This window comes from Calonectris borealis, chromosome 17 (genome assembly GCF_964195595.1).
Source record: "Calonectris borealis chromosome 17, bCalBor7.hap1.2, whole genome shotgun sequence".
NCBI lineage: Eukaryota > Metazoa > Chordata > Aves > Procellariiformes > Procellariidae > Calonectris > Calonectris borealis.
The window spans coordinates 11,681,822-11,708,631 of record NC_134328.1 but is presented as its reverse complement, the minus strand read 5'-3'; the positions used below and the strand labels follow the sequence as shown (position 1 = coordinate 11,708,631).

The following is a 26,810-nucleotide window of genomic DNA, read 5'->3' as shown; positions in this document are numbered from 1 at the left end:
AAGGAAAGAGAAAAATAATTAATTACTTTCGCTGCGCCGTGAGGAACGGGGTCAGCTGAGCAGCGATGTCTGTAGCGCTGCAGCGGACATCGCAAATAAGGTGGTTTTTTGCGACGTCGAGGGAGTTCGAGTGGCCAGGCGGGTCAAAGCACATTCAGCTCCCCTTGGGCGTTACAGTGGCGCTAAATACATCTGCTGCAGCCTGGGGGAACGTCACCCGTTCGAATTCCAGTAGTGTTAGCCCGTGGTAGAACACTGCTGCCAGCATTTCGGGAAGTCGCTTACTCTCACGAAAATGCAGCCTTCCTTAAGGCGGGACGCAGAGACGTGCCCTGCTGCTGCTGAACTCCGCCCGGCCCGCTGCCTGCGCGTGACCCGAGCCTCCGGCTGCCTCCGCACCCGCGGCGGGGTAGCCGTGTATGCGTCCTGGGCTAGGCTGCCTGTGCACCGGGACGCTGGAAGTTACTAGTAGGTAGTAACACTGCTGCTGTGCAGTAAATAAACAGGAATCTTAATTCCTTTTGAATTTAATACTGGTGGAACAGTAGTAAGAAAAAAAACCTAGATCAGTCTACTGAAAATACTATCTGTAAGATCCGTGCTGATGACTGTATAGATCAATTTTGGAAGTATTTTCTATGCAGTCAGTTTGGTTTCCTCACATAAAATTCATTGTACGCTTAAATCACCATAGTTTCCTGCTCCTTTTTACTGTTTTAGAGCCAATTAAATAAAGAATAAGGGATTCTGTTATGATGTGCATCATTAACAGGATTGTTTATTAAATTCTTAATCAGTAACATCTGCTCCCTTACTTGTTCATTGAAGACAAATGGTAATTTGGTTGCTGGAACATTTATAGCTGCTTGAGATATGCAGTAATGAAGAATTATCTCTGACTTTTCAGTCTGAATTTACAGCAAACGCAAAATGCCACAGTGCTGTACTTAAAATAATTTGCAAAAGGAGGCACGTGCAATAAATTGTTAACAAAGTCTTTTACTCTCTTCAAAAATAAAAAGGTTGGTAAGCATCATCTTGTGCTTTAAGACAGAAGGCAAAGCAATTCCTTGGTATATTTTTGAACGTAACATTTTCTGGCCAGAAAGAACATATCTCATTATCTTTTTATGTATGCACCATTGCATTTGGCATTCTCACAGTGGAGAAGCCACAGAATGGAAGCAACAGCATTCTGTAAAAGAATCCTAATTTCTCTTATGGTTTGAAAGAGGAAAATAATGATAATACAGATAGAGCGATAAAGAAACCTAACAAGAAGCTGAAGCATACTCCTCTGTCTCTCTGCATTTTTTCTGAGAGCAGTCAACAAAATAAATCAATATCAAGAAAAGCATTTCATTTGCAAACAAGCATTCATAGCCATCCACCAAACTGCAGTTTGTTTGGTAAATAGACTCTGGAAAGATAATCTGATGAAAGAGAAGTTAAAACTTGAATTTCAGCCTTCAGTTTAGATGCTGCCATAATTTCCAGCTAAAAAAAGAACAAATTAATGTGTGATGCTGTAACAGCCTGACCCAGGGTTAGGTAATTATTTAAATATGAATTACACTTGTTGGATGTGCATGTAGAACTGTGAAGTTAGTATTACTGGAAACGGTGCTGCAAAATCCCTGTCACTGAGCTGAGATTCATTTTACAGTATGTCCATGTGTTCCCTAGCGTGTACCTCACAGTAACACAAACAATTTAAGATGAGTATAAACAGGAAGGAGAAGGTACACAATACCTTTTCTTCCTTTCTCACCGTTTCACACAATATATGCCTGAATTGAGGTATGTGGTTTAAAAGCTACAGGCGAGATTAGAGGTCTAGTACTAAGTACTGCTAGTAGGTATAGTAAGCTAGTACTGCTGTAAGCATTCCCCTACTTGTAAAGACGTAATATATTCTGTAATATTTTGGAAAGCGGTAAAATCCCATGTACAGCATACTATCATCAGATGACTAATGGCAGGAACACTTAAAATGCTGCCAGTTCTGGCCTGTGAGACATTGAGGCCCACTGATTCAGAGAGACAGTGGGCATGGGCTTTCTCAATCTTGCCTTCTTTTAGGGCTGCAAAACCTTACTAGTTCTGCTATACTAAGAGTTTGTCATCATAAAGAGGAAGAGGATTGCAGATGATAGGATTTGTCCTGTGGGGAGTAAGAAATAGGAAACAATAGGTTTATACATACTTCTTTTTTCCACATTGGCTGACAAGCAATATAAGGTCTCTTTTGTATACTTGCTAACTTATTTTGATCTTGCTGTGTAAGTGGAATCAGGACATCTTTGCGTATATTTAATCTGAAAAGAAAATAAAGTTAAATTTTCTTGTTAAAAATATTTATTCCAACTTACTTCTTTATATTAAGCCAAAATAATATATGAAAAGAATAATGGATTTAAATGTCAGTTGTCTTTTTGTGCATTAAGTCAGATTGCATTTCCTGTCTATGAAACAGAAGAATACTGCTGTTTCTTTTGGGGAAATAACTAACCTCTCAAGATCAGATGGAAGGAGACCAAGCCACTTCATAGATGGAACGGTGAGATGATGGGCCTCAAAAGACATTGACTAAAATAAGAAAGGTCAACTATAACATTCAGTGACTTTTAGTTTAAATTATTTGAGATATATGCCTTCCAAGGTCATGGTCAGATTTTATTACAAAGCTATTAGGTATTTTCTATCAGAACGGTATAGGAGAAAATAGTGCAACCGAAGCTTACCATATCCCCTTGCTGGAAACAGTTCCTTCGCAAAGACTTGCACCCTTCAGCCTATGACAGATTCTAGACTAGTCCAAATTAGGCTGGTCTAGTCTGAATTGTTTTGTTGTGTTTTGTTTTTTACAGTCAATATGAGTCTGATTGCCAAAAAAAAAAAAAAGCCAGGATGAGCAATGACAATCAAATCTGGAAATTTCTGATATTTTCTGCTGGAAAGTACCACATCATATAAAAATAGCCCAAACAAAGGTTCATCTGGTCCGGTATCATGGCTACAGTAAATATCTCAGGGAAAAGTGTAAAAACAAATAAGCAATTAATGATACTTCTCAGAATACTCCCCCTGCTCCCAATGGTTTGTGACTCCAGCTTTCTGAGCCAGAAGCGGTGGTGGTGTAATACTTGATTTTGTCGGGTTGCTTTTAGAATCCATGAAAACTTTTGTCATCTACAGCACCCTACAGCAAAGCATCACAATCAAATTACATGTTGTATAAAGGAACAGTGCCATTGTTTGTAATGAACTTGACATATTCTAGTTTCATTTCATACACCTGTTGCTCTGTAACTGAACAAAATAAACTTTCAAAGGAACCTGACAATTCAATTTAATCCTGGATGATGGTGTTTTATCAGTTTACACAACTTTGTAGGAGAGCTGAAAGCGTGACAGCTCACTTGAAAACTTGGGAGTTCTGTTTCCCTGGATGTCCTTGAGGCATATGTTATGACATATATTTGAACTCTGACATCATCAATGTCTGACAGTTTTCTGAAGTTTGGTGGTTTGGGTTTTTGTTTTGTTTTGGTTTTTTCTACTTTGGATGTTTTTTCTCCATCTGCTCCTGCCCTCTGCCTTCACCTTAGTTTGCCTGCCTTCCATATTGTCTTCAGTGTAATATAATAACGTCTTCTTGTTCCCTTTGCCTCTTCTTCCATAATGTCCCACACTAACACATGTATCCATAAGCGAATTCTCACCCCAAAACAAAATCTTTACCAACATAACATGATTTTGTGGAAGGTCACCTATCTCACAAGTTATGTCCTCCTCCCAAGATCCCTCCAGCCTTCATTTCTCTTCCAAGGCAGAAACAAAGCAAAATGGAGAACACACTGCTATTTGCACCTCCTGAAAACTGCCTGTGCAGCAGGGAAAAACTGAAATATAGTTAAATGAAACACCTGTCATTGTTAACTAGTTCCTTTTTGTTGCAGGAAGAAGCCATTTCTGCAGATACTAAAAACTGTGTCTTTGTTTTGAAACAAAATGATAAAAGGCAGTAACCATTCTAACAAAGGCTGTAACATTTCATACATTCCAGCTTCAAGGCTGGGCTAGAAAACAATATATTTGAAGTGGAAAAATTATACTCACCACAGATCCATATTTGTAGATGCACATTATTTCTACACCTAGGTTGCAGAATATCAAATGTCAAGCGTCTGTTTATCTGCACACTAGGCATGTTTAAGACGACTGCATTAAGAATTCAATTTTATGGCATACCAGTAATGGCTTTATGATTAGTGCGGTTCTTTATGGTTTACAATTATTTTTAGAGTTTGTCAAAATAATGAGAATTTGAGCATAATATATCACCTTTATATAGTTAAATGTTTCATGCTGTCTGTGCAGTCATTTCAAAACCAAGGATAATCAGCTCTTTTACACGTTGTCCAGCATTTATCACAAAAAGTATCTGTCTTTATCCTGTGTAGTCTGTATCTCTTAGTACTATTACTTTGAGCAGCTGCTTCTTATTTTGCAGTAATCACCCTAATTTCAGGTGGTATCAGTGTAGATACATGAAAGATTTTCTACATTTTGTGTACATGAATTCAGATTCTGAATTCAGACAAAGGCATACACACTCACATACGCAGAATCCCTCATGAAATGAGGGAAATTTCAGGCCTGCCACTGATGTAACAGAACAGCACATCCAGAATGTGATGGACTTGTTTTAGGATTAACTTTATTCCTGCTGGCATCAGACTTGTAGTTTCTAGCTTTCACTACTGTAAACTATTGACATGAGTGCTGAATTATTAATGTATGTGAACTACTTTAAAACTAATGAAAGACTCAGTTTGCTCATACTGTTTTCTTCATGTCTGTCTGGCCTAAGGATCATAACATAGTTAAAAATTTTGCTTTATACCAAACTGAGCAATGTTTACAAAAGTTCCTGTTATTTCCTTTTATTTTACAAAACAAATAGTATAGCCAACAGCTGAAATTCTTGACAGAGCAACATTTTCAATGGTATTGAACCCTGTAAAGATATAGCTAGGACCTCCTGAGACTTTTAGGAGTGGTCAAGTGCCTAACTCCTATTAAAATCAGTGGAATCATGCAATGGATCATAAAATTCCACTATCCTTACCCTCATTTTTAGGCCCACAGGTACTTTCAAAATCTAGCTCTATTCTGAGCTACGAATTCTATAAAAATTGTTTTTCTTTTTTAGGTATAAGGTAAGATCCTTATTAATAATCAAAGCACAACAAATCATCACAGAGGGTAAGGATATATTCAATGGGGATGTAAAGCTAGTACTGATGTTTCAGTTAAACTCCTTCCATACTCCTAGATATATTCTGCATAAAACAGGAACCTTCTGATTGTGTTGGATCTCTATGCTCTGAGTACCTTCCCATAAAAGTGAGAAAAGATATTCTAAATAAATTTTGCTTTCCTTTTATGTCATTGAACCTCTACAGATTTACCATGTGGATCTGCATCCATAAGGGTGAAAATAGGAATTTGAAAAGTATCCCACAGCTTTCTGACCAGAAGTCGTGTATTAAGATCTGGTATGCCTCTTCCCTAAGGAAATAAAATAAAAGCAAACAGTTTTAAATTAATTAAAACAACATCTGGCTACATATGTGTTTACATTTGTCATTTGAAAGCAATCAAACAAACAAAATGCTGGCAGAAATATTTCTCCAGCAGTTATTTTGCAGGGAAAGTTGTATGCTCCCATTTTGGCTCTGTGAGGGGGGGAAGGAGGAACAACGGGCTGGGGCACAGCACAGCAGATGTCCTGGATTACAGGCACTGTAGACATTCCTCTATTTAAGGAGATAATTTGTAAGGTCTGGGAGTTGATGTATAGGTGTACCCTGGTATCTGTATAAGCTGGTATAAAAAGGCCACTTTTTTCTTCTCAAAAATATTTATGGTACTAATGAAACAATATAAAACAACTTCTTGCTGTGACTGACTATTACTGGACAGTATGGTGCATAGTATAAATGCTTCTCTCTCTTAGGTATGGGGATATGTTTCTTCCTTCTTGTGGGCCAAATTTGTCCCAGAAGAAGTAGGTATGCATATTCCATTTACACATTCCTATTAATTCTTCAGGCTCCATAGCTCTTTCAGTACAATCCAAAATCAACCAATTCTGTTTCATTTGGGTTTTCCAAACCTAGGATCCTGAAGGATAAAAGGTTACTCAACAGTTAAGCCTTTCTGAGACTGAGTGGGGCAGCCACTTTGCAGCAGCACATGAAGTTGATAAGCTACTAAGCTCTAAGGAGATGTTTGGAGGAAATAAGTCTTTAGAATGTGTATTTTGTATTTCTACCAGGATAATAAAGTGAAAAAAAAATATCGTTAGACATGTTTCATATTAATTTTATTATGGACTTTTGACCAAGTTTGAGCACCACTACAATGCTAAAGTATCATTTAAATTCTTACGTCTAGCTAGACGATATGAAGTGTAAGATGCATACCGTAATCATTATACATGGGGACAATTTATTGCAGAAGTCATCATCCAGGAGTCTCTGAAAAGTTGCATCTTTTTCTACAATTAACATAAATTTGGCATGTGAGATTAAATCTTTTCTGTTAAGGCTAGCTGCATGTAAAATGATCCATCACACCAATCAATTAAAACTAAATGCTCTAAAATACCTGTTCTGGAGCCAAAAGCAGTGTTCATGACTCAATTTCAGAGCCAACAAGCAAAGAAAAAATTACCAGAACATTGTTTAACTTGGAATATTCTTTGTTTTTACTTTATTTTGTCAGTCTACAACAAGAGTTCTTGCTCAAAGGATACTTTTAATTCCTTGAACATTAGATGGCACAGAGACTGCCTAAAACAACAAAGATGAGATTAATCATTTTAAATAGAGAAAATGAGATATTTAAAAATAACAACATTAGGTAATGAAGGACACAATTACATCCTGAAACAACCATTCATCTTCTATGTAGAAGATCAGTCTTGACATTTTCATCTCTTTATAAGCCTATTCAACCATTCATATCCTGCTCTATTGTATGGTTGTGTAGGAGTCCTCCTGTTATGTTTTTCAAAAGTGTTTGTGCTACTGTCACAGAAGATTGTTCATCATATGGGCATTACAGAGATAACAATTAATTATTGTTTATTAATTATTGTCCTGATTAATTTTTTGTCTGTCTTAGCCAGAAAAAAGTCAGCTTAGTGTGAAGATTGCAAATTTAATACAGGCTTAAAACATTTAAGTATTCTTTTTGGAAGACTATTAAATCCTTTCTTTTATTAATCTGTAACCTGATTTTATAACTATTTTGGAGCAACAATTTTAAGACATAGTAATGTTTACTTTACATCTCATATTAGGATTGGCTCAATCTGGCAAGCATATGGGTGAGAAAACAGGAACTGGAGGAAGAACTTGGCAAAAGAGTATGTATATATTGAAGCGTGTGGTCTGTTTTTACTTCTGATTGCTAAATCACTTCCGGTGCCAGGCTCGAACAATTCAACAAAAAAAAATATGAAGAGCTGTAGAAGAACATTAATAACAGGGGTCTTTACACTCTGCTTAAAAACCAAGTATAGTAGGCAGCTAAGGTTATCTTTCCATTTTGAAATTACCAACTTAGGCTTACAATGAACACATATTCCAGGAAATCATGACAACAGTCAGCAAGTCTGAGTTCTGTTCCTGCTTTCATACTCTTACATACAGCTATAGGACATCTTTTAGGGCTAGATTAGTTGAATCTCATCTCCTCAAATCACTTTTGGCTCTTAACTCTTATGAAACCATGGTTATAAACTTCTCTTTAGCTCAGTGCTACCTTTGATAAAATTAGTTGACAATACAAGCCCTTCTAATGTCTGTAATTCCTGTATAAGTGATAATCCTGAGACCAAACAGCCTGATATTATATACCCTTGGTCATACAGTGCTGGGCACATGAAGACAATATCAACTCTTATGAAGTATCAGCATTAAACTTCTGTAAATGAGAACATAATTTGGGTCCAGAAAGAGATTTCTAATTATAGAGGCTCAGTTCAGTCTCTCATCTGTGCTGTTGCTACTAGAGGAGTCTGCCCCGTGTGGTTGAAGAAGCTCATTGAGGACCATATAAGTATGTTAACTAGTGCTGTAAGATTTGTTTTCTTACTCTGCCAGAAATCAATCTATTGTACCAGAAACGATGTATGTTCAGAGTGCTCAGGATTCTTTGATTCAGAGCACTTTTTTGATGGAACATTGTAATATAAAGCCTAAGACACACAGTATATACGCCTTCTTCTGCAAGGCTCCCGTGGTAGAACGTAATGCTAAAAACCATATCCAAAGGACATATTCCTGGTGAATATATAGCTGAGCTTCAGATTTGCAATACAGTTGAGCAATACTTTTTATCTCTCTTTTTTCATCCAGGTTGTAATGTCACAATTTGCCACAAGCACAGGTCTGTCCAATAAATGTATACAGTAACCTGAGCTACAAGAAGTGCAGGATATCATGCAAAGGTAGATGCTATGAATTGCTGTTAGTGTTTTATAATACGTACTGTTGCACCGCAGGTACAATTCACTTTTGTACCATCTTCCTCAGTGTAACTCAAATTACCAGCAACAAAACCTTTAGTTGTAGACAGCTGAAAAAAATAGTAAGTTGTATACAGTAAATTGGAAGTTACATGCTGTTATGTTACTATATTGCACAAGTGAAACAAGAAACTTCTGAAAAGAATTCTGACCAGTAATAAGCAGTTATCGACTGCCATCAACCTTTTAAACACTAAGCAATGTTGTTGTCGTCATGGATATAAAGGCATACTTACAATAAATAATGCTAACTGCATTTATAGATACAAAGGAATTCTTGTAAATCATGAGATACAAGTAAATTTGAAAGGTTGTTACATCTCTGACTGACTTTAAATTTTTATTTAACCCTGAAGTTAGCAAATCATTTGAGTACAAATTGCTAAGCAGATGTCTTGCACTCTGAAGTTTAAGCTCTGCCTTCACTAGATAATAGCAAAAGGCCCTGTGATTTTAGCTGGCATTTTGCCCCAAACTCTTTGGAGCAAGCAAGCTCTATGAATTTTCTCTGAAGAAAGAAATCTTTCGAGGGCTATGATAAACCATAATTAGGTTTCATTTGCACAAATGACACTTTTTATTTTAACTATGTATTTCCTACTGATAACTTTTCTTTGTATTTCAGCTTTCAGTTCAATCTATATGAATTGGAAATAATGATAAAAACATTCATAATAAGCCACTTACTATATGTAGACTTCTCCGAGGTATCTTAAGCATGCAAGAAATGTCATTGATTATATTGTCCACAACACTTTGGCTACCAAACAGTAGTGTATCTGAATAATATATATCTCTATCAAGACAAAATATTGTATTTGTAATTATAATACTGAAACAGCTGTAGGCTCATGAGAATTTTATAGAGGGCATGGATAATCAGATCAAGCTAAAGCATTTTACGTACAGGAATCCATTATCCTACAGGTTTGCATCCTACAGGCTGTTTTTCACAGTAATATTCTTAAAATACAACTTTATTTGAAATTCTAGAAATGTAGTATGTTACCTTTTAGTTGCATAAGTATTGCTCTGCACCATCTTATAGATCATAGATAATATTTTGAGCATCAGAGCTGAAAAGATACATTTAAAAAAAATCTTATCCATTTTCAGAAATGCATATATAATAATTTGTCTTTATATTGACCCATATTTGTGTCTCATAAAATAAAACTTTGAAACATATATTTTAATATGCTGTGGAAATACAGAGAAACTGTTCTAATCAATAGACTTAATAACTTCTAGCATAATTAGAAAAAATACGATGGAGTTAAGTCAGGGAATGTATGCCCTACTGTCCAGGCCAAGAAATTAAATGACTGAGTTAGAAAAAGAAATTAGCATATTGTCCATATTCCAAGATTCCTTTACTAGCTAGCTTTTTGAAGAAGGGTGATGTTTTTACATTAAGACCTTTTGAACATGTCTTCAGCTGATATTCATTCAGGGAGGGTAGAAACTCTAAGAACGCTGTATTAATTTCACTGTCATTCACTATAATTTAATAGGGAAGAGAAAAGCTGAAGGGCTGGTCATAATATCAGGTTATATTAACCATACACTTCTAAATCACAGTGCATAATATTTTTTATGGATTTTGTTTTGTTTTCTTTTCTTTTTTACAAAGTTTTGAACTAAAATACAAGAAAAAACAAGAATTCTGCTTTTGGACTTTTTTAACTTACCGAATTTTGGTGCTGATCTAGGGCAGTCACTTCTTATTTGTTTTGTAGTACAACGTGGTATCATCTGTAGACCTACAGAATCTTTAAATCTGATACATGGCAAACAAATACAATAAAACTGTAAACTTTTTGAGTATATGTAAATTGTTCTCTGCAAGGTAATTCAGACTCAGACCCCTTTCCTATAATCAAATATGCTAGTGCTATTTTCAGACTCAGTACAGAAATCAACAACTTGGGTGGAGTTGGAGTTGCTGAAAGAAAAAGGCAGTAGTCATCATCTGCCAAAATGACCCATTCAAAACATTACTGAACTGCTCCCCATCTGATCATTGGCTTCAAAACATGAAAGTTTCCCAAGAAGATACTTCAAGACTGAATTTAAGCCTAAAATACATGTTTCCAGACAAAAGTAGAGACAAGAAAAACATTTTATACATGTTTATGGCTGTTAATATATCAGCATCAATTATTATTTAGCATGAAAACAAAGGAATAACCAACACAGGAAAAAACGCGAATCATTCTTGGAATACAAATCAAGTCTGACACAGTGACTTTCTGACATAGAATGTGTGAAAAAGCATTATTATTTCATATTACAATAATATTATCTGATTTATGCGCTTAAATTATTATCAGAATAACTCAATTATATTCCATTACTAACTTTTGGAAACAAAAATGTGGCCCATCCTATTCTCTAAACAGTTTTTTAATCTAAATGAGCTCCACCATTTTGTGTTTCACCATTTCATGTCTGAAGGTGCACATTTCACCAAAAGAGTCAGTTATTTTTTGTAATGACACTTCATTATTTTACTTAAAATTATTTTAGCGCCTTATGATATGACAGTTCTGTCTTTAAAGCATTCTTTTTCATTTCAGAGTTTTGTATGTGCTTTTAAAAATTATTGGTGGTAAAATAGCCATAATTTTATCTAAAACCACATAATGTTTCTAAATCTCTTTGTCAAAGGTTTTGCTCCATGCATCCTTTGGGTGGCAGAACACACCGCGGTGCACATGCGTAAAGTGACAGCAATAACGAACAGCACAGCGCAGCATCTGCCTGCCAGCTTCCCAGTAACCTTCTTGCCTTTGTGCTGCAACATTTAAAAGGTATTTGTGCGTTTCACTTGCATGCTCCCTACATTGTAACTGCACGGGAGGAAAACAGTAATCAAAACTCTGCAGGATTGCTCTCTCAGGTTAAATAAGGATCGCTCCTTTCAGAAAACAGTATGCTGAAGGACCTCAGCCCCAGTGTGGCTCCCACAGATATTTCATAAAGGCAACTGCAAACTGGCATTAGATCAGACATCCAGTAATTCTTCCTAGGATTGCATTTACCCCAGCAGAAGAGTTTTCTATAAAATCTTCTTTCCACTAATGGGAAATCTATTCTTTTTTTTTTTTTTTTTTTTCTTTTTTTTTTCTGGAAAGATAGAGCTGGACAATGGAAACTGATTGTACTGCTTTAGGCCTGGCATTCTCACCGATTGACATCATTCTCGGGTAAACACCTCTCTCGGCATCTACAAATGTTTAGAAGGAACATTTCAAACATGAAATCATTCTCTTGTTCTACTAGTTCCTGCCCAGCAGATTCCAGCTGTGTAGACTAGGTATGAAAAGGCTGCTTAAAAAAGAAAAAAAAAGCCTCACTGACTATATTTTCTTCCATTCATATTATATTTTGGCATTCTATTTTTATTTTTATTTGTCTATTTATTTTTATTTTAATCTTCTTACTGCTGCATTGAAGTGGGATATAGGTCACTATTCAATGGAAACGCATATCTGAGATTACATTTCTCCACCACATATAATAGTTCAGCTTTTTTTAATGTGATTGATGAGTCTTATTTTTAACACACTGTGATGTTAACTTGTTTTAATTTGAACATTTTTCCCTCTATGTGTTCTGATGGCAAATAACATCTCACATTTGTTTTTCTAGCCTGGAATGCCGTTTCCCCGAAGATTGCCAAAAATTGCAAAACTTTGTTATAGTATTTTAATTTTACAGACATATGAGTGAAACATTTTTGTCAAACTATCAAGACACAAACCATTAAATTCCCTGGAACATACAAGCCTTTCAGTTAACTGATTACCTTCAGGCCCCTCAGGGTTTTTGATTGACAGAAATTTATTGTTCTCATTAAATGAGTATTCTACCAAAGTGTTACCCGTGGAAGGTTTGCTATGCTTTCTCAACCTCAAATGTCTGTAATGTGTCCACTTACAAGCACCTCTGCAATCTTACCAATCTAAATATCCTTTAACCCACTGACGTCCAAAGCCATTACAGGGCAAGAAACAGATTTGTGTCTTCGTTTATCCTTTGCTTCTGTATTATAGAAAGAAATTAATCTCTCAGTTTCAGGTATTTTGAGTTTAAATGAGCTCCTTGGAAAAATACTGTTGCACAAGCAACTTCTACAAATCACAAAGTGTGTTACAAAGGAGGACAGGTTGCTTTTTCTCTGATCCTGTCTAGATAAGCTGGCGTAAGATCTGAAATTTAGATAGCGTATTAGAAACTTGGTTTGCTTTACTTGGCCGGTAATGAACTTAGAACACAACATGGAGTCAAGAAATACAACAGGAAGAGGTAAGATGCATCTTGTCTGAAGAACAAAAAGATAAGTTTATCACTATCATTTAAAAAAGTAAGGTACCATGGGGAAAAGCAGAGGAAAATAAAAGAGGAAACACAGAAAAGGCGTTGGAGGATGAAATTGCTAGTAATTGTTTCCAGCCTAAAACAGATTTTTTCACTCTAACACAACTTATCATTTCTGGTTTCTACTGCTTCCAGAAAATGATTGTTTATAGGACCTCCCTTTCCTTTCTAACCCCTATTACAGTAGTTGTACATTCCCCTTTATGCTATGGTCTGCTGTTGCTTAATACATGATACCTGTTCACGCAGAGTGGTTACTAAGCATTACTTTTTATTTGTCTGTTACTTTTTAAGAAGTCAGATTACTTATTGATTCTAATACTTATAGAATTATATAACATTAACTTTTCTGGAAGTTACATAATCATATTTATATTCATGGCATTTATATTAATATAAGGCAGAACTTCAAAGTACATAATACTTACTCTATGTTCCTCCAATCGGATCTGTTAGCCAGTGTGAGAACAGGTGCTTTTTTTTGGGCCAAGCTTTTAAGTACATCTTGAATAACATTTTCTATTGCTTCAAGAACTTCAGAACTGAAACAAAGAAAATTAATTATACAGTTCATACGATAAAATCTAGTTCTACATTGAGTTTTGATCATCTATCTCCACTCCTACAAAAATCATGTAATCCAAAACTGCTTTAAGGATATATTTGTTTCAAAAATGTGGAGGAACTATTTTGTTTTTTAATTTTGTTTTGTTTGGTTTCCCTAAAATCTTTGCCTTTCCATTCCAGATGCATGACTGAGGACGGAATTAAAAGTACATTTCTATTCAATCCTGAAACCATCAAATTTCTCACCAGCTGAACTTTTAGACCAACTGGCTGGTTTGTGACTAATGATTAATGTTTTACTATAAATGATGTAATATTGGCTTTGGCTATGATTTGGGCTAAGTTGTTTTTAAATGCTGTAAATTTAAAAAATATTCAAGAGTACAAATACTTCCTATTGTACCATTGCACGTTAACCTTTTGATCTGCTGCCCTGAACAAACTATTAAGCGTTTTAATTATATGAAGGCTTAGTCTCAACAGATGCGCTGTGAAAAGAATAAAATCTGTATCTTTCACCTAAAAAGACTAAGTAACCTTGCAGCAGATCCCTTACAGCAAAACTGTAGGCTGGTTTGAGTGTTATGACAGATGCTTTTTATTTTCATAAGCAATCTGACTCCAACATTTTAGCTGTCCTTAAAATTAGAAGTGTACTATATACCATCTTAAGTTTAGTAGGAATGAAAAGAATAGACAAAACTTATTTTAGCTCAAAGTTTTATCAGCAAAGTCCAATTTTGTCATTAAGTAATATACTAAGAAAAGATGAGTCAATACCAGTGCACACCACACAAAATGAATTAACCCACTGTTACAAAATCAGCAAGAATGATCTTTAAAACCTAGCGAAGAGTCTCCTTAAACAATAATGAAGTTTCACTAAAGCTCTCTTATATCAGCTGAATATGTTTCTTCCATTTTGTAATTCAGCTTCCACTTACTCCTCATTCTGTTGAAACTAGATTATCATTTTTTGAAAGCAGTTTCGTATTAACCTTTTATTTTAAAAAGTTATTTGTAATAGTACCTGTATGAAAAAACCCTACAAGTATTGCTAACATTTTTGTCCAATAATATTAAACCATTCAAAAAACACAATGCAAGATTTTTTTCTGTTTTTCAGATGAATACACTTGGACACAGAGAGACTAATGGCTTTCCAAAGTGAAACAGTGAAGCATTTGCAGTGCTGATAATACAAGAAGGCTTGGTCATGCAGCCAATATGTAAATTCATTTTCTACTCTATAATAGCTTCATAATCAAGTCCAAGATTCCCTAACTTTCAGACTCATAGTCTCTTCCTCCCAATTAAAATCCTACATCTCACTGCCATATCCAATATAGAAATTCTAGTAAGCACAGAGGAAATGGTTGGCTGGTGAGTTAAATGTGTAATGCAGCAAGTGGTAAAACAGGTAAGCAAAGCTGACTATGGTGCAGACCTCCAACATAACAAAAATTAGTGTTGAAGACAGTAAAAATATGTATGGGCAGATGGATGAAAAAACAGATAGGTAGATAGGAAATCTAAACCATGTCATTGCTTTGATACTTATTCATTTTGTTCTGTCCACTGTAACTGTCTTAATATTCCAGATGTACTTCAAAGTTTGCTGCAGAATTTGAAAGTCCAGGTTTCTGTTCCAACCCCAATTTCCCAATTTGTTGGCCAACAGAAGTTGTAAATGTGGCAAAATAGGAGGAAGAGGACAGCAATTCTTTGTGTACCCCCTGCTGATATTCTGTCTCTTTTTGCAGAGATTAACTGAATTTTAATAAGCAAACATACAATACTGGCCAAGTATGCCTACTTAAAATTCAGTTTGGTTTAGTTAAGAGCGAAATCTGAGCAGAGAAGGGGTAGGCACTGTATATCTCACAGGGTTTGCCTGATCATTTCTAACAGGTTGCAGCATGAGTAGGTACTTGTTTCTGTATAGCACAAGAAATAATCTTCAACATTAATAGCATAAAAGATTAATATTATAGCACCTTTAGCAAGCAAACAATATAAATACACAAGAGAAACAGTTACAAATAAAAATCTGCAATGTAATAAACCAACACACTCCAAAACCCAGAACTGTACAATCGCTAAAGCTATGCGGTTCCCATACCCTGCTACAAAGACCAAGAACTCTCCAAGTCATCATTATTATTATTATTATTATTACTATTATTATTATTATTATTATTATTATTATTATTATTATTATTATTATTATTATTATTATTCTCCTCCTCCTTTTTCTTTTAAAATATTTTTAAGATGCTCCCAGTCTGTTCTAGCCTCTGAGGCTGATACACTGTGTACGGAAAAAGTCTTTAAAAAAATGATGAGGGTTTTTTGTTAGTGAAATTCAGTATATTGGTTTTGTCACAGTTTTCTGTATTTCTGTCTGTACCTACAGAGTTTTTGGAGAGGTCTGAGGGAATGGAGATGCTGTTTGCAGTGTGAGAGCCCCTTCTCCCCTGTGCTTTTGTAGGGGAGTATGTTTTTCACTTTTGCACAAGCCCATCAGGTGCAATGGTGCACTACCTGCTTAAGTATTACCACAGAAAGAGAGTATGGGTGCTATTTTTCACACATTTTACCTAGGGACGTGGCTCTCATGACCAGACAGACTTGTTTCCCTGAAGCTGGCCTTGTTCCCAGCTGGCACTTCAGTGGAACGCACACTGTGGTCCTCCATGAAGGTTGGTGCAGGCCAATCCAACTTCTCTGGAAGGGATGAAGCCATGTTAAAGGAGGCAAAAGAGATTACCAAAGAAATTAGAAAAGGCTATTCTGCGCCTTCATTCTGCGCGCTGGACTTAAAACTCATGATCTGAGGTCAAATCATAGGGCCAGAGAGAAAAAGCAGAAAATTTCTGTAGAAACTAAAGTCAAGATTTTCCTGCCCTTCCTGACTGACTGACTGACCGAGGGCTTTTCCCGCCCTTTCTAACAGACGGGAGCTGGCCCTGCCCTTCCTGACTGACTGAGGGCTTTTCCGGCTCTTCCTGACTGACCAATGGCGTTTCCCGCTCTTGCTAACAGACAGGAGATGGCCCCGCCCACCCTCTCTGACAGGGACCTTCTCCCGCCCTTCCTGACTGACCACGTCCTCTGCTGGGAACTGAACCCCAAAACTGTCTCTGGAGCTGCTGTGGGTGAGCAGATAGTTAACCACAAACTCCGTAGCACCCACGTTTCCGGAATAAATCCAGCCAGACTGGCTAGAAAGCGGCTAAACGGCTCATCAATACGTTCCTCATCCTTTCTGAACAACCAGCAATTTTTTTCTTCCCTTAATATCAAATGTCTTTTCCTGACTGTTCTAAGTGGCTGGAAGAAAGCTGAAAAAACCTGAAAGCTCCAGTGCAACTCCAGGTGTTGAAAATCAGCTTCCTTCCCCAAAATGGAATTCAAACTTCTACTGAGATTAAGGATTTAACACTATTTTTATCATCTGCCTTCAGCATTCCAAAGTTTTACAATAGACTTGGGATATGTTTTCAAATCTTTCTCAATACACTGTTAAAAACTTGTGTTCTGAACAAACAATAAACCCCCAATTCTAAGAGTCATGAATCACTGGCTTCCAAGGAAGCTGAGATTTCAGAAGAAAATGCTAAGTTTTGTAAGGCTTATGGCTGAACCAGGACTTTTACGATTCACATGGTGTCCTCGGCCAGAGGGCATCACTTCAAAAAGGACGTTATACAGCCAGAGACAGGCTGCAAATCTGAAAAGAAACCCCACATGCGATTATCATTTTGGTGCATTTCGTACCTGTTGTCTTTAGATGTTCACCTTTTCCTACAAAAATTCCAGTCTTCTCTTTCACTTCAGAAAGATTAAACTCATTGTGATTTTAAAGAGAAAATGCAGTACTTCTGGGAGACCTGGTGAAGGCCAGAAGAGTGCACTGGTGCATGGCCAGTTCCTCTTCATTGCCGAAACAGCCCCCCTGCAGCCCCGGGTTCTCCCGGAGAAGAACCGCATCTCAGTTTCTTCAGTGGGTTTTGAGTGCAGAGATCAGGGCTCCTTGACTGGCAGCTCGATGGTGAAAAAAAGCAAATCCTAGGAAATTAAACTGTTCTTACCTTTGCAGTTATGATATGCCAAAGTGTATTTTCAACTTCTAATTACATCATCATAATTGACTGCCTCATAGTGGTCATTCTGAGAGTGTTAGCAGTTACTTAGGAGATAAATATCTTAAAGGCTTGTCCTTTCTAGAGAAAATTTTGTAAAGCCCACTGTTGATAACATCATCTTTTATGCACAGCAGTCAGTAATATTGGAAGCTGTGCTGTATCTAGCTCGCTGCCAACAGCATTTCAAATGTTGCGATGCTTAGACTTGTTGTTAGCAAATTAGATGATGTATCGTTTAAAATGTTGGAGGCAGCTGGTTTCTCCTGCTGTTCCATTAGCTACTACCCCTGAACCTTTCTTCTTTGGTACTCATAAGAGTAAGCAGTCCAAATCCAGCTTGGGTAGGTAATTAAAAAATTCATGCATTGATTTATTCAAGGAAAACCTCAGGCTATGATGATATAAACACAAGGTGCTTCAATTAACAGAGGGGGAGCAAAAGAAAGGGGAATTAATAAATTGAAATTTTCAGATCTTTCATCTTAAGTCTTTGGCCTTTGGGTACCTTGAGATCACTCCGGAAATATTTATGTAAAATCTCTGTAGCTCTTTCCAACAATTCAACATCAAAATCAAAAGATTTTTGTTTGATATAGAACTGACAAAATTATATCATGCCCCTAGCAACAGATTGCAAACAAAACTATATACATCAACTTGTGAGAAGCTAATTTAATGACTTGTCTCTTCTTCATAGCAGCAAACAGCAACTATAAAAAAAGCACAATCAAAATACTCAATGCTTATACCTGAGTTAACAAAACAGAGATTGGAAAACAAGCAACAGTAACAAAAATTTCCATGCTTGAACCTTAATATTGCACACATATAGGTAAATATGTATAAGTATTTATAACCACATAAATTAGTATCCAGAGTATGACCAGTAAATGAACTACAATCAATAAATGAACTGGCAGGTTCATTTCCTAAAGCCCTCTTTCCTTCTTTATTTATTTCCCCTTTTAAAACTCTGCTCGGGGCGGGGCAGGGGGGGAATTTCAATTGCAAATACTGACTGCATGTTTTATATATATTAGAAGGAAAATTATTAGGAAAACAAATAATGAACCATTATTAAATGTTAAGATGGAAAGAAAAATGTGAAAAAAGCAGTATAACCGATGCAGTTATCTCAACGTTTGTCTTGCTTCTACAAAGATGTGCAGTAGAGGGCACCACAGATGGCAGAGAAAAGAAGATTACTACTTTGAAGCTGTTAAATTTAACACTATGATTTCACTAGTCCTTGATAAAACAAGTATGATACGTAATGAAACATTTTCAGATTTGTTTGCTTTAAAAGATAGCCTGTTACCAAAAAGTTCCCTTAAGGTTGTCTCCTATTATAAACACATGCTCTTATCAGTACACTTTTGGAGGAAGCTGTGCTATGAAATAGTCTGTATGAGCTGTCTGATGCCAATTTCAAAGTCAGTCTGTAACTGCTGAAGAAAAACCTGTCTGGTCCAAAACCTGTTGCTATCACTACATCCTACACAATGAAAGAGCTATACAGAACAAAAATGTGCATTTATCTTAGTGCCAACATTTTAAACTGCTTGTTACTGATTTCTGATATATAAATAACTGCATCAGTAGAATTAATAATATATAAAATATGTATGCTTTTTCCTTTTCTTCACTGCATACCTTATCAAAAGATTTTTCCTCTTTTCATATGTAGTTAGTATCTTACATTAAGTTTTCATGATTGCAATGGTAAGTATTTCTCACCAAATGGTCTGTCCTTAATTCTTTTAATAGACTGGTAGGCACACCTGTGGACCTGATATGCTTATTTTCAATCAATGTCAAATAGCATGTGCAATCCAGTCTTTCCCTCAACCCTAAAAAAAAGGGAAACTTCTGTAAAAGGTAGTGATTCAGTGCAAGCAGAAGTATTTGGGCCAGATCGGAGTGTTAAGGAGATAGATGAAGGCTCAAAAACTACAGTAAGAACAGGGGAAAAAAATCTCCACCAGCCATTTAAGAGCTTCTCGGGAATATGGCTTCTGTGTTCCAGCAAGCTTCAATTTCTTTCTGGCTTCCTTGGTTGTGATCTGGACAATCCTTGGAAGGACAGACGTTTTGTGAGCCAACAGATTTTACTGTAAATAAGTTAGGACGAAACAGGAGCCAGATCTATCACCTGCCAGCTACATGAAAAGTTACTGATCTTTTTCTAATGAGCAAAGCCCAGAGAAATAGGAGATGAAAAGTCATTCACTGCTAACAGCTAACAACTTCAAATGGGATATCTCCTTCCAACTAACATGGTTGGTTAAAAAAACCACAAAACTAATACATGTTTTCAGTTTACCTAGCTCTGGAGTGAGAAACACCTGTAAAATATTTATTCTGCGGTGAGCCAAATCACCATAAGAGGAAGTGGGGTTTTGTTACCATCCCTCCTTTTTGTGTTTTATCTTTCAGCCAGAAATAAACTCTAACAGGCCTTTCTTAAAAGGAAAAGTAACTTTCATCTAACCTTTGTCACACTGATTTTCAGATCCATCATTTTCTAATGCTTTTAGGGGCAGTAAAGTATTTTGGGTGGCAGGGCAAGGCAGATATTTGGGACAAACAAACACAAAGTAAATTAAATAAAAGAATGCTTTTTCCTAATTTAGCATAAATGCCACGTGCATTGACAATAACTAAGCTGCAAACAGGCAGCATTACGTGACTGAACATTTGAAGACATAATTTTTATGTGCTGAGAAGTTTGAGCTTGCCCAGTACTATCATAGCCACTATTTCTCATTCCTAAACTGGTCTCATGCTAAGATAGGACACTCCTTTAGCCTGATTCACCCTCTGTAGTCCCAGTTACTGTATCAGCTTCTCATACTTGCCGCAGTTTTAAAGCAGGAACTGCAGGCTGAAGGCATATACCCTACCTGAAAAAAAAAAAAAAAAATCAGTTGTAGCGGCTCTAAGGCTTGGAAAAGTTCGAAAAAAATGAGAATAGGATTTTATATGGGCAAGTTGGGCATTCTACTACTTTTATTATTCTTTTGAAGAGCATATTGTGGAGGAACATAGAAAAAACATTTTGAAACATCCAAGCCGCCATGTATCATAGAATCACAGAATGGTTTGGGTTGGAAGGGACCTTTAAAGGTCATCTAGTCCAACCCCCTTGCCATGGCCAGGGACATCTTCAACTAGATCAGGTTGCTCAGAGCCGCGTCCAGGCTGACCTTGAATGTTTCCAGGGATGGGGCATCTACCACCTCTCTGGGCAACCTGTGCCAGGGTTTCACCATCCTCAGTGTAAAAAATCTCCTTATATCTAGTCTAAATCTCCCCTCTTTTAGTTTAAAACCATTCCCCTTGTCCTGTCAGAACAGGCCCTGCTAAACAGTCTGTCCCCATCTTTCTTATAAGCCCCCTTTAAGTACTGAAAGGCTGCAATAAGGTCTCCCTGGAGCCTTCTCTTCTCCAGGCTGAACAACCCCAACCCTCTCAGCCTTTCTTCACAGGAGAGGTGTTCCATCCCCCTGATCATTTTTGTGGCCCTCCTCTGGACCCGCTCCAACAGGTCCATGTCTTGTACTGTGTGTGTACTTGAGTGTAAGTGACTGCTGAAAAAAACCAAAGAGATTGTCTTGCTGTTGAAGAACCTCTCTCACATACAAATAATAAATATAATTGTCTATATGATGGACAAAATGATAAACTCTTTCTCTCCTGTCTTCTATATCAAAATCCCATGACAGCTGAATAATAAAAGAGATCAGGCAAATACATGATGCCACTCTCTCCACCTAATGCCTGTCTATTTCTAAGAGAGAGAAACACCTATCATTTACCTATTACCCCATTTTTCATTGCTAGGAATGCGAATCAAATTAAAATCTGGGCTGAAGTCCTCATATAGCAGCTAAATAAATAATAAGGCTAGGGGACTACGGGTGAGTTACAGCCAATTCCCTCCACTCTTTCTAGCAGCTCCCAGAAATCAGCTGCTCTTATTGTCTAGACGGTAGAAATCTGACCAAACCCGCTTGTCAACAGTGGTAAGTTCTCAGGTAGCTACATGTCATACCATAGAAGCAGTAATAATATCTAATGAATTGATTTGTAAACATCTATATGCTTGTAAAAATCCAAATCTGGTTTTAACTGAATATTGAATAAACATGTTATTAGGAAAAATTCCGATTAAAAAAATGTGTTAAAGGGAAAATATGTTGAAACAAACAAATGGAAGACATTTGTGCTAAAACATAACTGGAAAGCAAGAATATCTTCCATTCCATGTTCATGAGACAGCTTGAACATAGCAGTCTTGGAAACAGCTGCACCATTTCTTCTGGCTTTCAAAAGGCAAAATGTCTTGTTTATTTTCTGTTTTCCTTTTGTTGGCAAAATCCTAGAAAGCATGAAAACTCAGGTGTGATTTTGCTCTTTAAACCCAAAAATGCCAGCTGCTGTACATTAAAAATACTTGAGCCAAAATCTGTTCTTTCACTTATATGAATGCTACACCAGTGCTGTCATGGCCCCAGATTTATGCCAACAGGTAAAACCTGGGATGGACTTTAGACCTTTGTTATTAACTATTTAATAATGCCTGGGGAAAGTGAAGTAAGAGGATGACGTAGGAGTCTTTTCTGACACTGAGTACTGTGGGCCATATAAATAATGAAAAGGGTGAGGCAGTTGATTAACAGACTTCTACTTCATTTTTGGAAGCCTAGATTAAAATCAACTTTATGTCATCCTTTAAAATGCATTTGGTGATTTTAATTAAACTACTAATGTTAATTGGTCCACACCACAAAAATGCCAGGGGCACTGTGATGTAATTTTAGATAAATGGCAACATTTGCTTTTGAGGGTCCTAAGGCTCAGTAAAAAGTATATCAAATAAAAAAAATAGCATAGATGTCTATTCTTGGTTTGCTGGGGTTTTTTTACTGGAGGAGAAGAGAAAAACCATAATTCAAATGTAAACATGAATCCAGCCCAAAACGTGTCTTACCGGGTTGTGTATAAGTAGTTCTGGATCCAGTGAGATTGCCTTCAGTGAAGACTTCTCTGCGCTGCCTTTCCAGGATACGTTTTTAGTCCATTCAAACATTTTGCAAAGTCTTTCTGCATATTTATAGACCACTCTTTTCTCTGTACTCAGAGCAAACTCAAATGTCTCAGCTGGATGTCACTGCTGTTAACCATCGTCTGTATTTGGGCATGGAGGAAGGTATGACATTTTGCTCTGTTTTGCCTTGTTTCAGTGCTGTTGGCGATGAAAGCTACCAACCGTCTTGAGTCTGGCTTGATGGATCTTCTTCCAGGCAACTTTCTGTCTTCTGGTTTAGGACTGGGCTCTAGAAGCTGCTGGACCAGAATAATCACAAGGATGTCCCATAACCGAAAAGGTATACAGCTCACAGCTACAAGAAGGTGTTAATGAAATGTTTGGTTAATAAAACTATGGAGTCTGTGCACATAAATACAAACTTCTACAATATAAAGCTCTCCCTGGCTGAATCTCATGTATTGATCCCAAAGGGAGTTCAGTGCTGAATTTGGGCCTTAAAGAATTGAATAGAACAAATTTATACTATTCTCTAAAAACAAAATCTTCTGGCACGAACAGGAGTTTGGAGCTGTGGACTAAGAGCTTTTCTACACTGGAAAATTGACTGGAATTGCTATTGCAGAATAAGCTATTCTGCAACAACTTACTGTCTGACCCATGACTTTTCCAGACTAGAATATCCACACAGGGAGCTATTATGGATAGTTTATTCAGAAATAGCTATTGCGGTCACTTTTCCCACACAGATAAATGCACAATGTCCATGCATATCTATAGTAAGGAAAAAGCTTGGGTTTTTTACAGAAGAATACTTTTTTTCTGATATATAACATGTGGCAAAATGGTAAAGTAGGCAGGGAACTTTCAATCACATCCTGATGCAATTGATTAAGACCCTTTATCGAATTTACTAATATAAGATACATTATAATAATTTACTATGATTACATGTTAACAACATCTCTACATCTGCAAGGCTATGTCCATTACCGGATGTTGCATCAGCTTAACTAAATCATTTAAAAAAAAAAACGTATCTAATTAAGTCAGTGCAAAAATATTAACAAAATCATTTGCTGTAGTCTCTGATTGACAGATCTCACATCTCAGTCATCAGCCTTCTGATCATATATATGTTGTTAGAAAGAAATATACAACCGTTCCATGCCTCTGTAAAAGCCAAGCTTTTTTGGTGTTAGCTCATTAATTTTAATAAACAATAAATAAACAATAAATAGCCACTTGCTGTCAGCAGTACCTCTTCTAGGTTAAGAATTCCTGTTTCTGTCGTAGGCACAGGTGGATGACTGGTGGGTCTAGCACTTGTTATCAGAGAGACAGTTCCTTTCTAAACATCTGATGTAGTGTTAATTTATTATTTCAGTATTTTTCTGCATGTCCTCTACTCTGTAATGTTAAAGGGTCTCTCATGCATTGTGCTGGAAGGCATGCATGTTTGGATGCACTCACTAGGAGTTTTGAGTGCCAGGAATGCAAGATTGGGACCCTACCATGTCAAGGAGAAGAAATAAAAAATAACTGGTGTAGAAACGGCATTGCTGAAGATACTATCGTCCATCCGTTAGTTCTGAGAAAACGATATTTAAAGCTTTATCTATAAATTAAGCTGAAGGTTTTCTTTCAGCCATTTAATAAAGTCTGATACTCCATCCGAAGGAAAACTAACATGCTTATCAACCAATCCAGATTCTTATTTGGTGTGGAGAGCTGGATGAGATCATATCCTCAGCAAAATTATAAAATGCTAAGAAGCGAATCAGGAAAGCCAATTCCTAACTCTCATTTTAACGACAGGGTGCCTCATATTAGTGATGTAATGTAAGCAAATAATAGGTGTTGCTGAACAGCTGCTATTACGCTATATTGGCTCTTAAAGATTCAAGCAGGAGAGAACTGTTCCTTTAAGTTTTAAGTAAATTGATTTTCTAGATATTTCAGCCATATTATGGTGGCCAATACATCAAAATCTTCATTTTTGACTTAAAATAATTTAAAGAATTATTCCATTAAAATTAGTTAATTCCTGTAGAACATGCTTATTCTATAGAGACTACATTAGCTGAAATGTAGATTTACTTCCAGAAAATTGGATTCCCCAAACAAATTATATCGTGACATGTAAGGAAAGTAGTAAGAAAAACAAAACGTTGCCTCTTGGATACTTTAAAAACATTTTTTACTTTCTATAGTTTTCCAAGGATTCTTAATTATAAAGATTTACAATCTAAAATAAATATTCATATATATGTTCATATATATGATATATTCTGACAGAAAAAGGCGAAACTTTATATAAAGCCATTTTTGACAACAAACAAAAAAAATAGTTGCCACAGGGAAATAAATACTCAGATTCACACAAGCATATTAGCAATAAAGTGATAATTTGAGTAATTAATAGAAGGAAGACAATTACACCACATCAGTTGTCTGGAAGGATCCAAATCTCTACAGATTTGTGTATGTATTGGCATTACTGACACACTACTGAAATACAGGCACTTCTGGCCTGGCATTTGGAAGCGACTCTAACAGTTCTAAGAAGTGCTGTGCTGACGGTACGTTTTCTGGGAATCGTGGCTCTACCCATGGGAACTGATGGGAATCAGATTGTCCACTCACACTGACAGAATGAATGGCCACAAGAACAACTTTGTATAATCTCCTTGGGGAGAAAAAGGCTGGAGCAAAAGGATTCCCAGGGAGTCCTGGAAAAAAAGAAATGAGGTTTCATTCTGGTGCAGCAATCCATTACAAGATTATTACCTAAACCCTTTCATGTCACTGTTACACTGGAAAGACCCAAAAGAGTGGCTGGTAGGAAGGAAATGATAAATAGAAGTTGGAAAGCCAATCTAGACATCTCCCAGGCTAGAACTGGAAGAAACAAGACAAAGAAAGGCCAAAATAGGATAAATCAGTTAAACAAACAGGCAGATTATGAAAGAAAATATTATCTCTTTTTCTGTTGGAATGTATTTTGAAAAACTAGGGCATAGCCTTCAAACTCAGAGACTGGAGGTCTGAAAGATGAGAGACCGAAAGGTTTTCGTAACACTCCGTGCTCATCTTTTGATTTCGGGAGCATGCATCTCTCGGGAACTTATTTCACATTCATATTGTACTTATTCTCCTTGTGCGGAGGGAAAAACAACACAACACAAACCAAAGAGGTCACTGAACTCATATCAGATGGATTTAGTCACTGGTAATGTAGAACTCAAAAAAACCAAACCCTAAATCAATCATTTACATGATGCAAAAGCCAATATTTATGGAGACTCAAACTGATTTCCACTCATAGTGGAAAACTTCTCATTTCATAAATTACATGTTGCCTGTTTCACAAGATAAATTCTTGCAGAATATATCGTCATCATGCTCATTCATACTAATTTTCTACTATCATGGGGTAACAGTAAAACAGCCTTGATTTTTTTTCTGTGTTACAGATCATTCAGTCTTTTGCTGGAGAGTTAAACTGAGAGAAAACTTTTACTTTGAAATGATACATTTGTTTCAGTGTTTTATATTACACACTTGTAATAAATATATTAAACAATATACTGAGGTCAGTCATGCTAAAACACTGTAATAAACATACTTTATGCTGAGTGTTCGAGAAATGATTATCAATAACTGTTTTCAAGTTTTCATAATTGTAAAACCCCAGAATGGACTTATTATTTGAGAAACATATCTCTGCAGCACAAAAGCATATTTTTATCGTAATTTTAAAAAGAAAAAACAGTTCTGTAAGTTTTGCAAATTGAATTCCTAGGTAAGAGACTTGCCTATAAATGCAGTGAGGCATTGGTGCTAATGAGATGTAAAGTTCATCTTTGTACTCCATTCATTCTCATATCATTACTGGCAAGATTAGTAATAGCGTATTTGCATTGATTTATACTAGCTATTTACAGTCCCCAGGGCACAGATGCAGAAGTTATTCATCCATGGAAAAACCTGTCATACTCTCCTTTTTTCTAGTCATGCCCCTATCTATGTGGTAACAGAGAGATAGAGTATCCTG

General features: G+C 36.4%; 1 protein-coding gene and 1 long non-coding RNA gene across 3 annotated transcripts; one reads left to right on the top strand and one right to left on the bottom strand.

Moving 5' to 3' along the window:
* Positions 1–421: 421 nt before the first annotated feature.
* On the top strand, positions 422–26,810 carry LOC142089753 (uncharacterized). 2 transcript variants are annotated; one of them, XR_012676294.1, is made up of 13 exons: positions 422–468; positions 2,448–2,560; positions 5,472–5,564; positions 6,026–6,080; positions 7,376–7,441; positions 8,436–8,527; positions 11,276–11,418; positions 11,743–11,924; positions 12,260–12,916; positions 13,736–13,828; positions 14,682–14,784; positions 22,950–23,093; positions 26,768–26,810. It is a non-coding gene; the product is annotated as an uncharacterized LOC142089753 (long non-coding RNA). The 2 variants fall into 2 exon arrangements; XR_012676295.1 differs by lacking the exons at positions 6,026–6,080; positions 13,736–13,828.
* On the bottom strand, positions 1,378–16,253 carry SPO11 (SPO11 initiator of meiotic double strand breaks). Its single transcript, XM_075166602.1, has 13 exons — positions 16,156–16,253; positions 13,417–13,530; positions 10,297–10,385; positions 9,615–9,681; positions 9,293–9,401; positions 8,569–8,655; positions 6,827–6,863; positions 6,495–6,604; positions 5,478–5,577; positions 4,123–4,160; positions 2,513–2,589; positions 2,207–2,318; positions 1,378–1,497 (listed from the first exon to the last, which is right to left on the bottom strand). Exons 1-13 carry the CDS (start codon positions 16,251–16,253, stop codon positions 1,378–1,380), a joined length of 1,158 nt encoding a protein of 385 aa, XP_075022703.1.

Bases quoted from the DNA above. Each gene is read 5' to 3' on its own strand.
- SPO11 (XM_075166602.1), bottom strand. From the start codon at position 16,253: ATGGAGGACCACAGTGTGCGTTCCACTGAAGTGCCAGCTGGGAACAAG. The intron at 5,578-6,494 runs GTATGCATCTTA...TTATTTCCTTAG, and splicing joins CCCCATGTATAATGATTACG to GGAAGAGGCATACCAGATCT. The intron at 2,319-2,512 runs GTTAGTTATTTC...TTTTCTTTTCAG, and splicing joins CTTCCATCTGATCTTGAGAG to ATTAAATATACGCAAAGATG.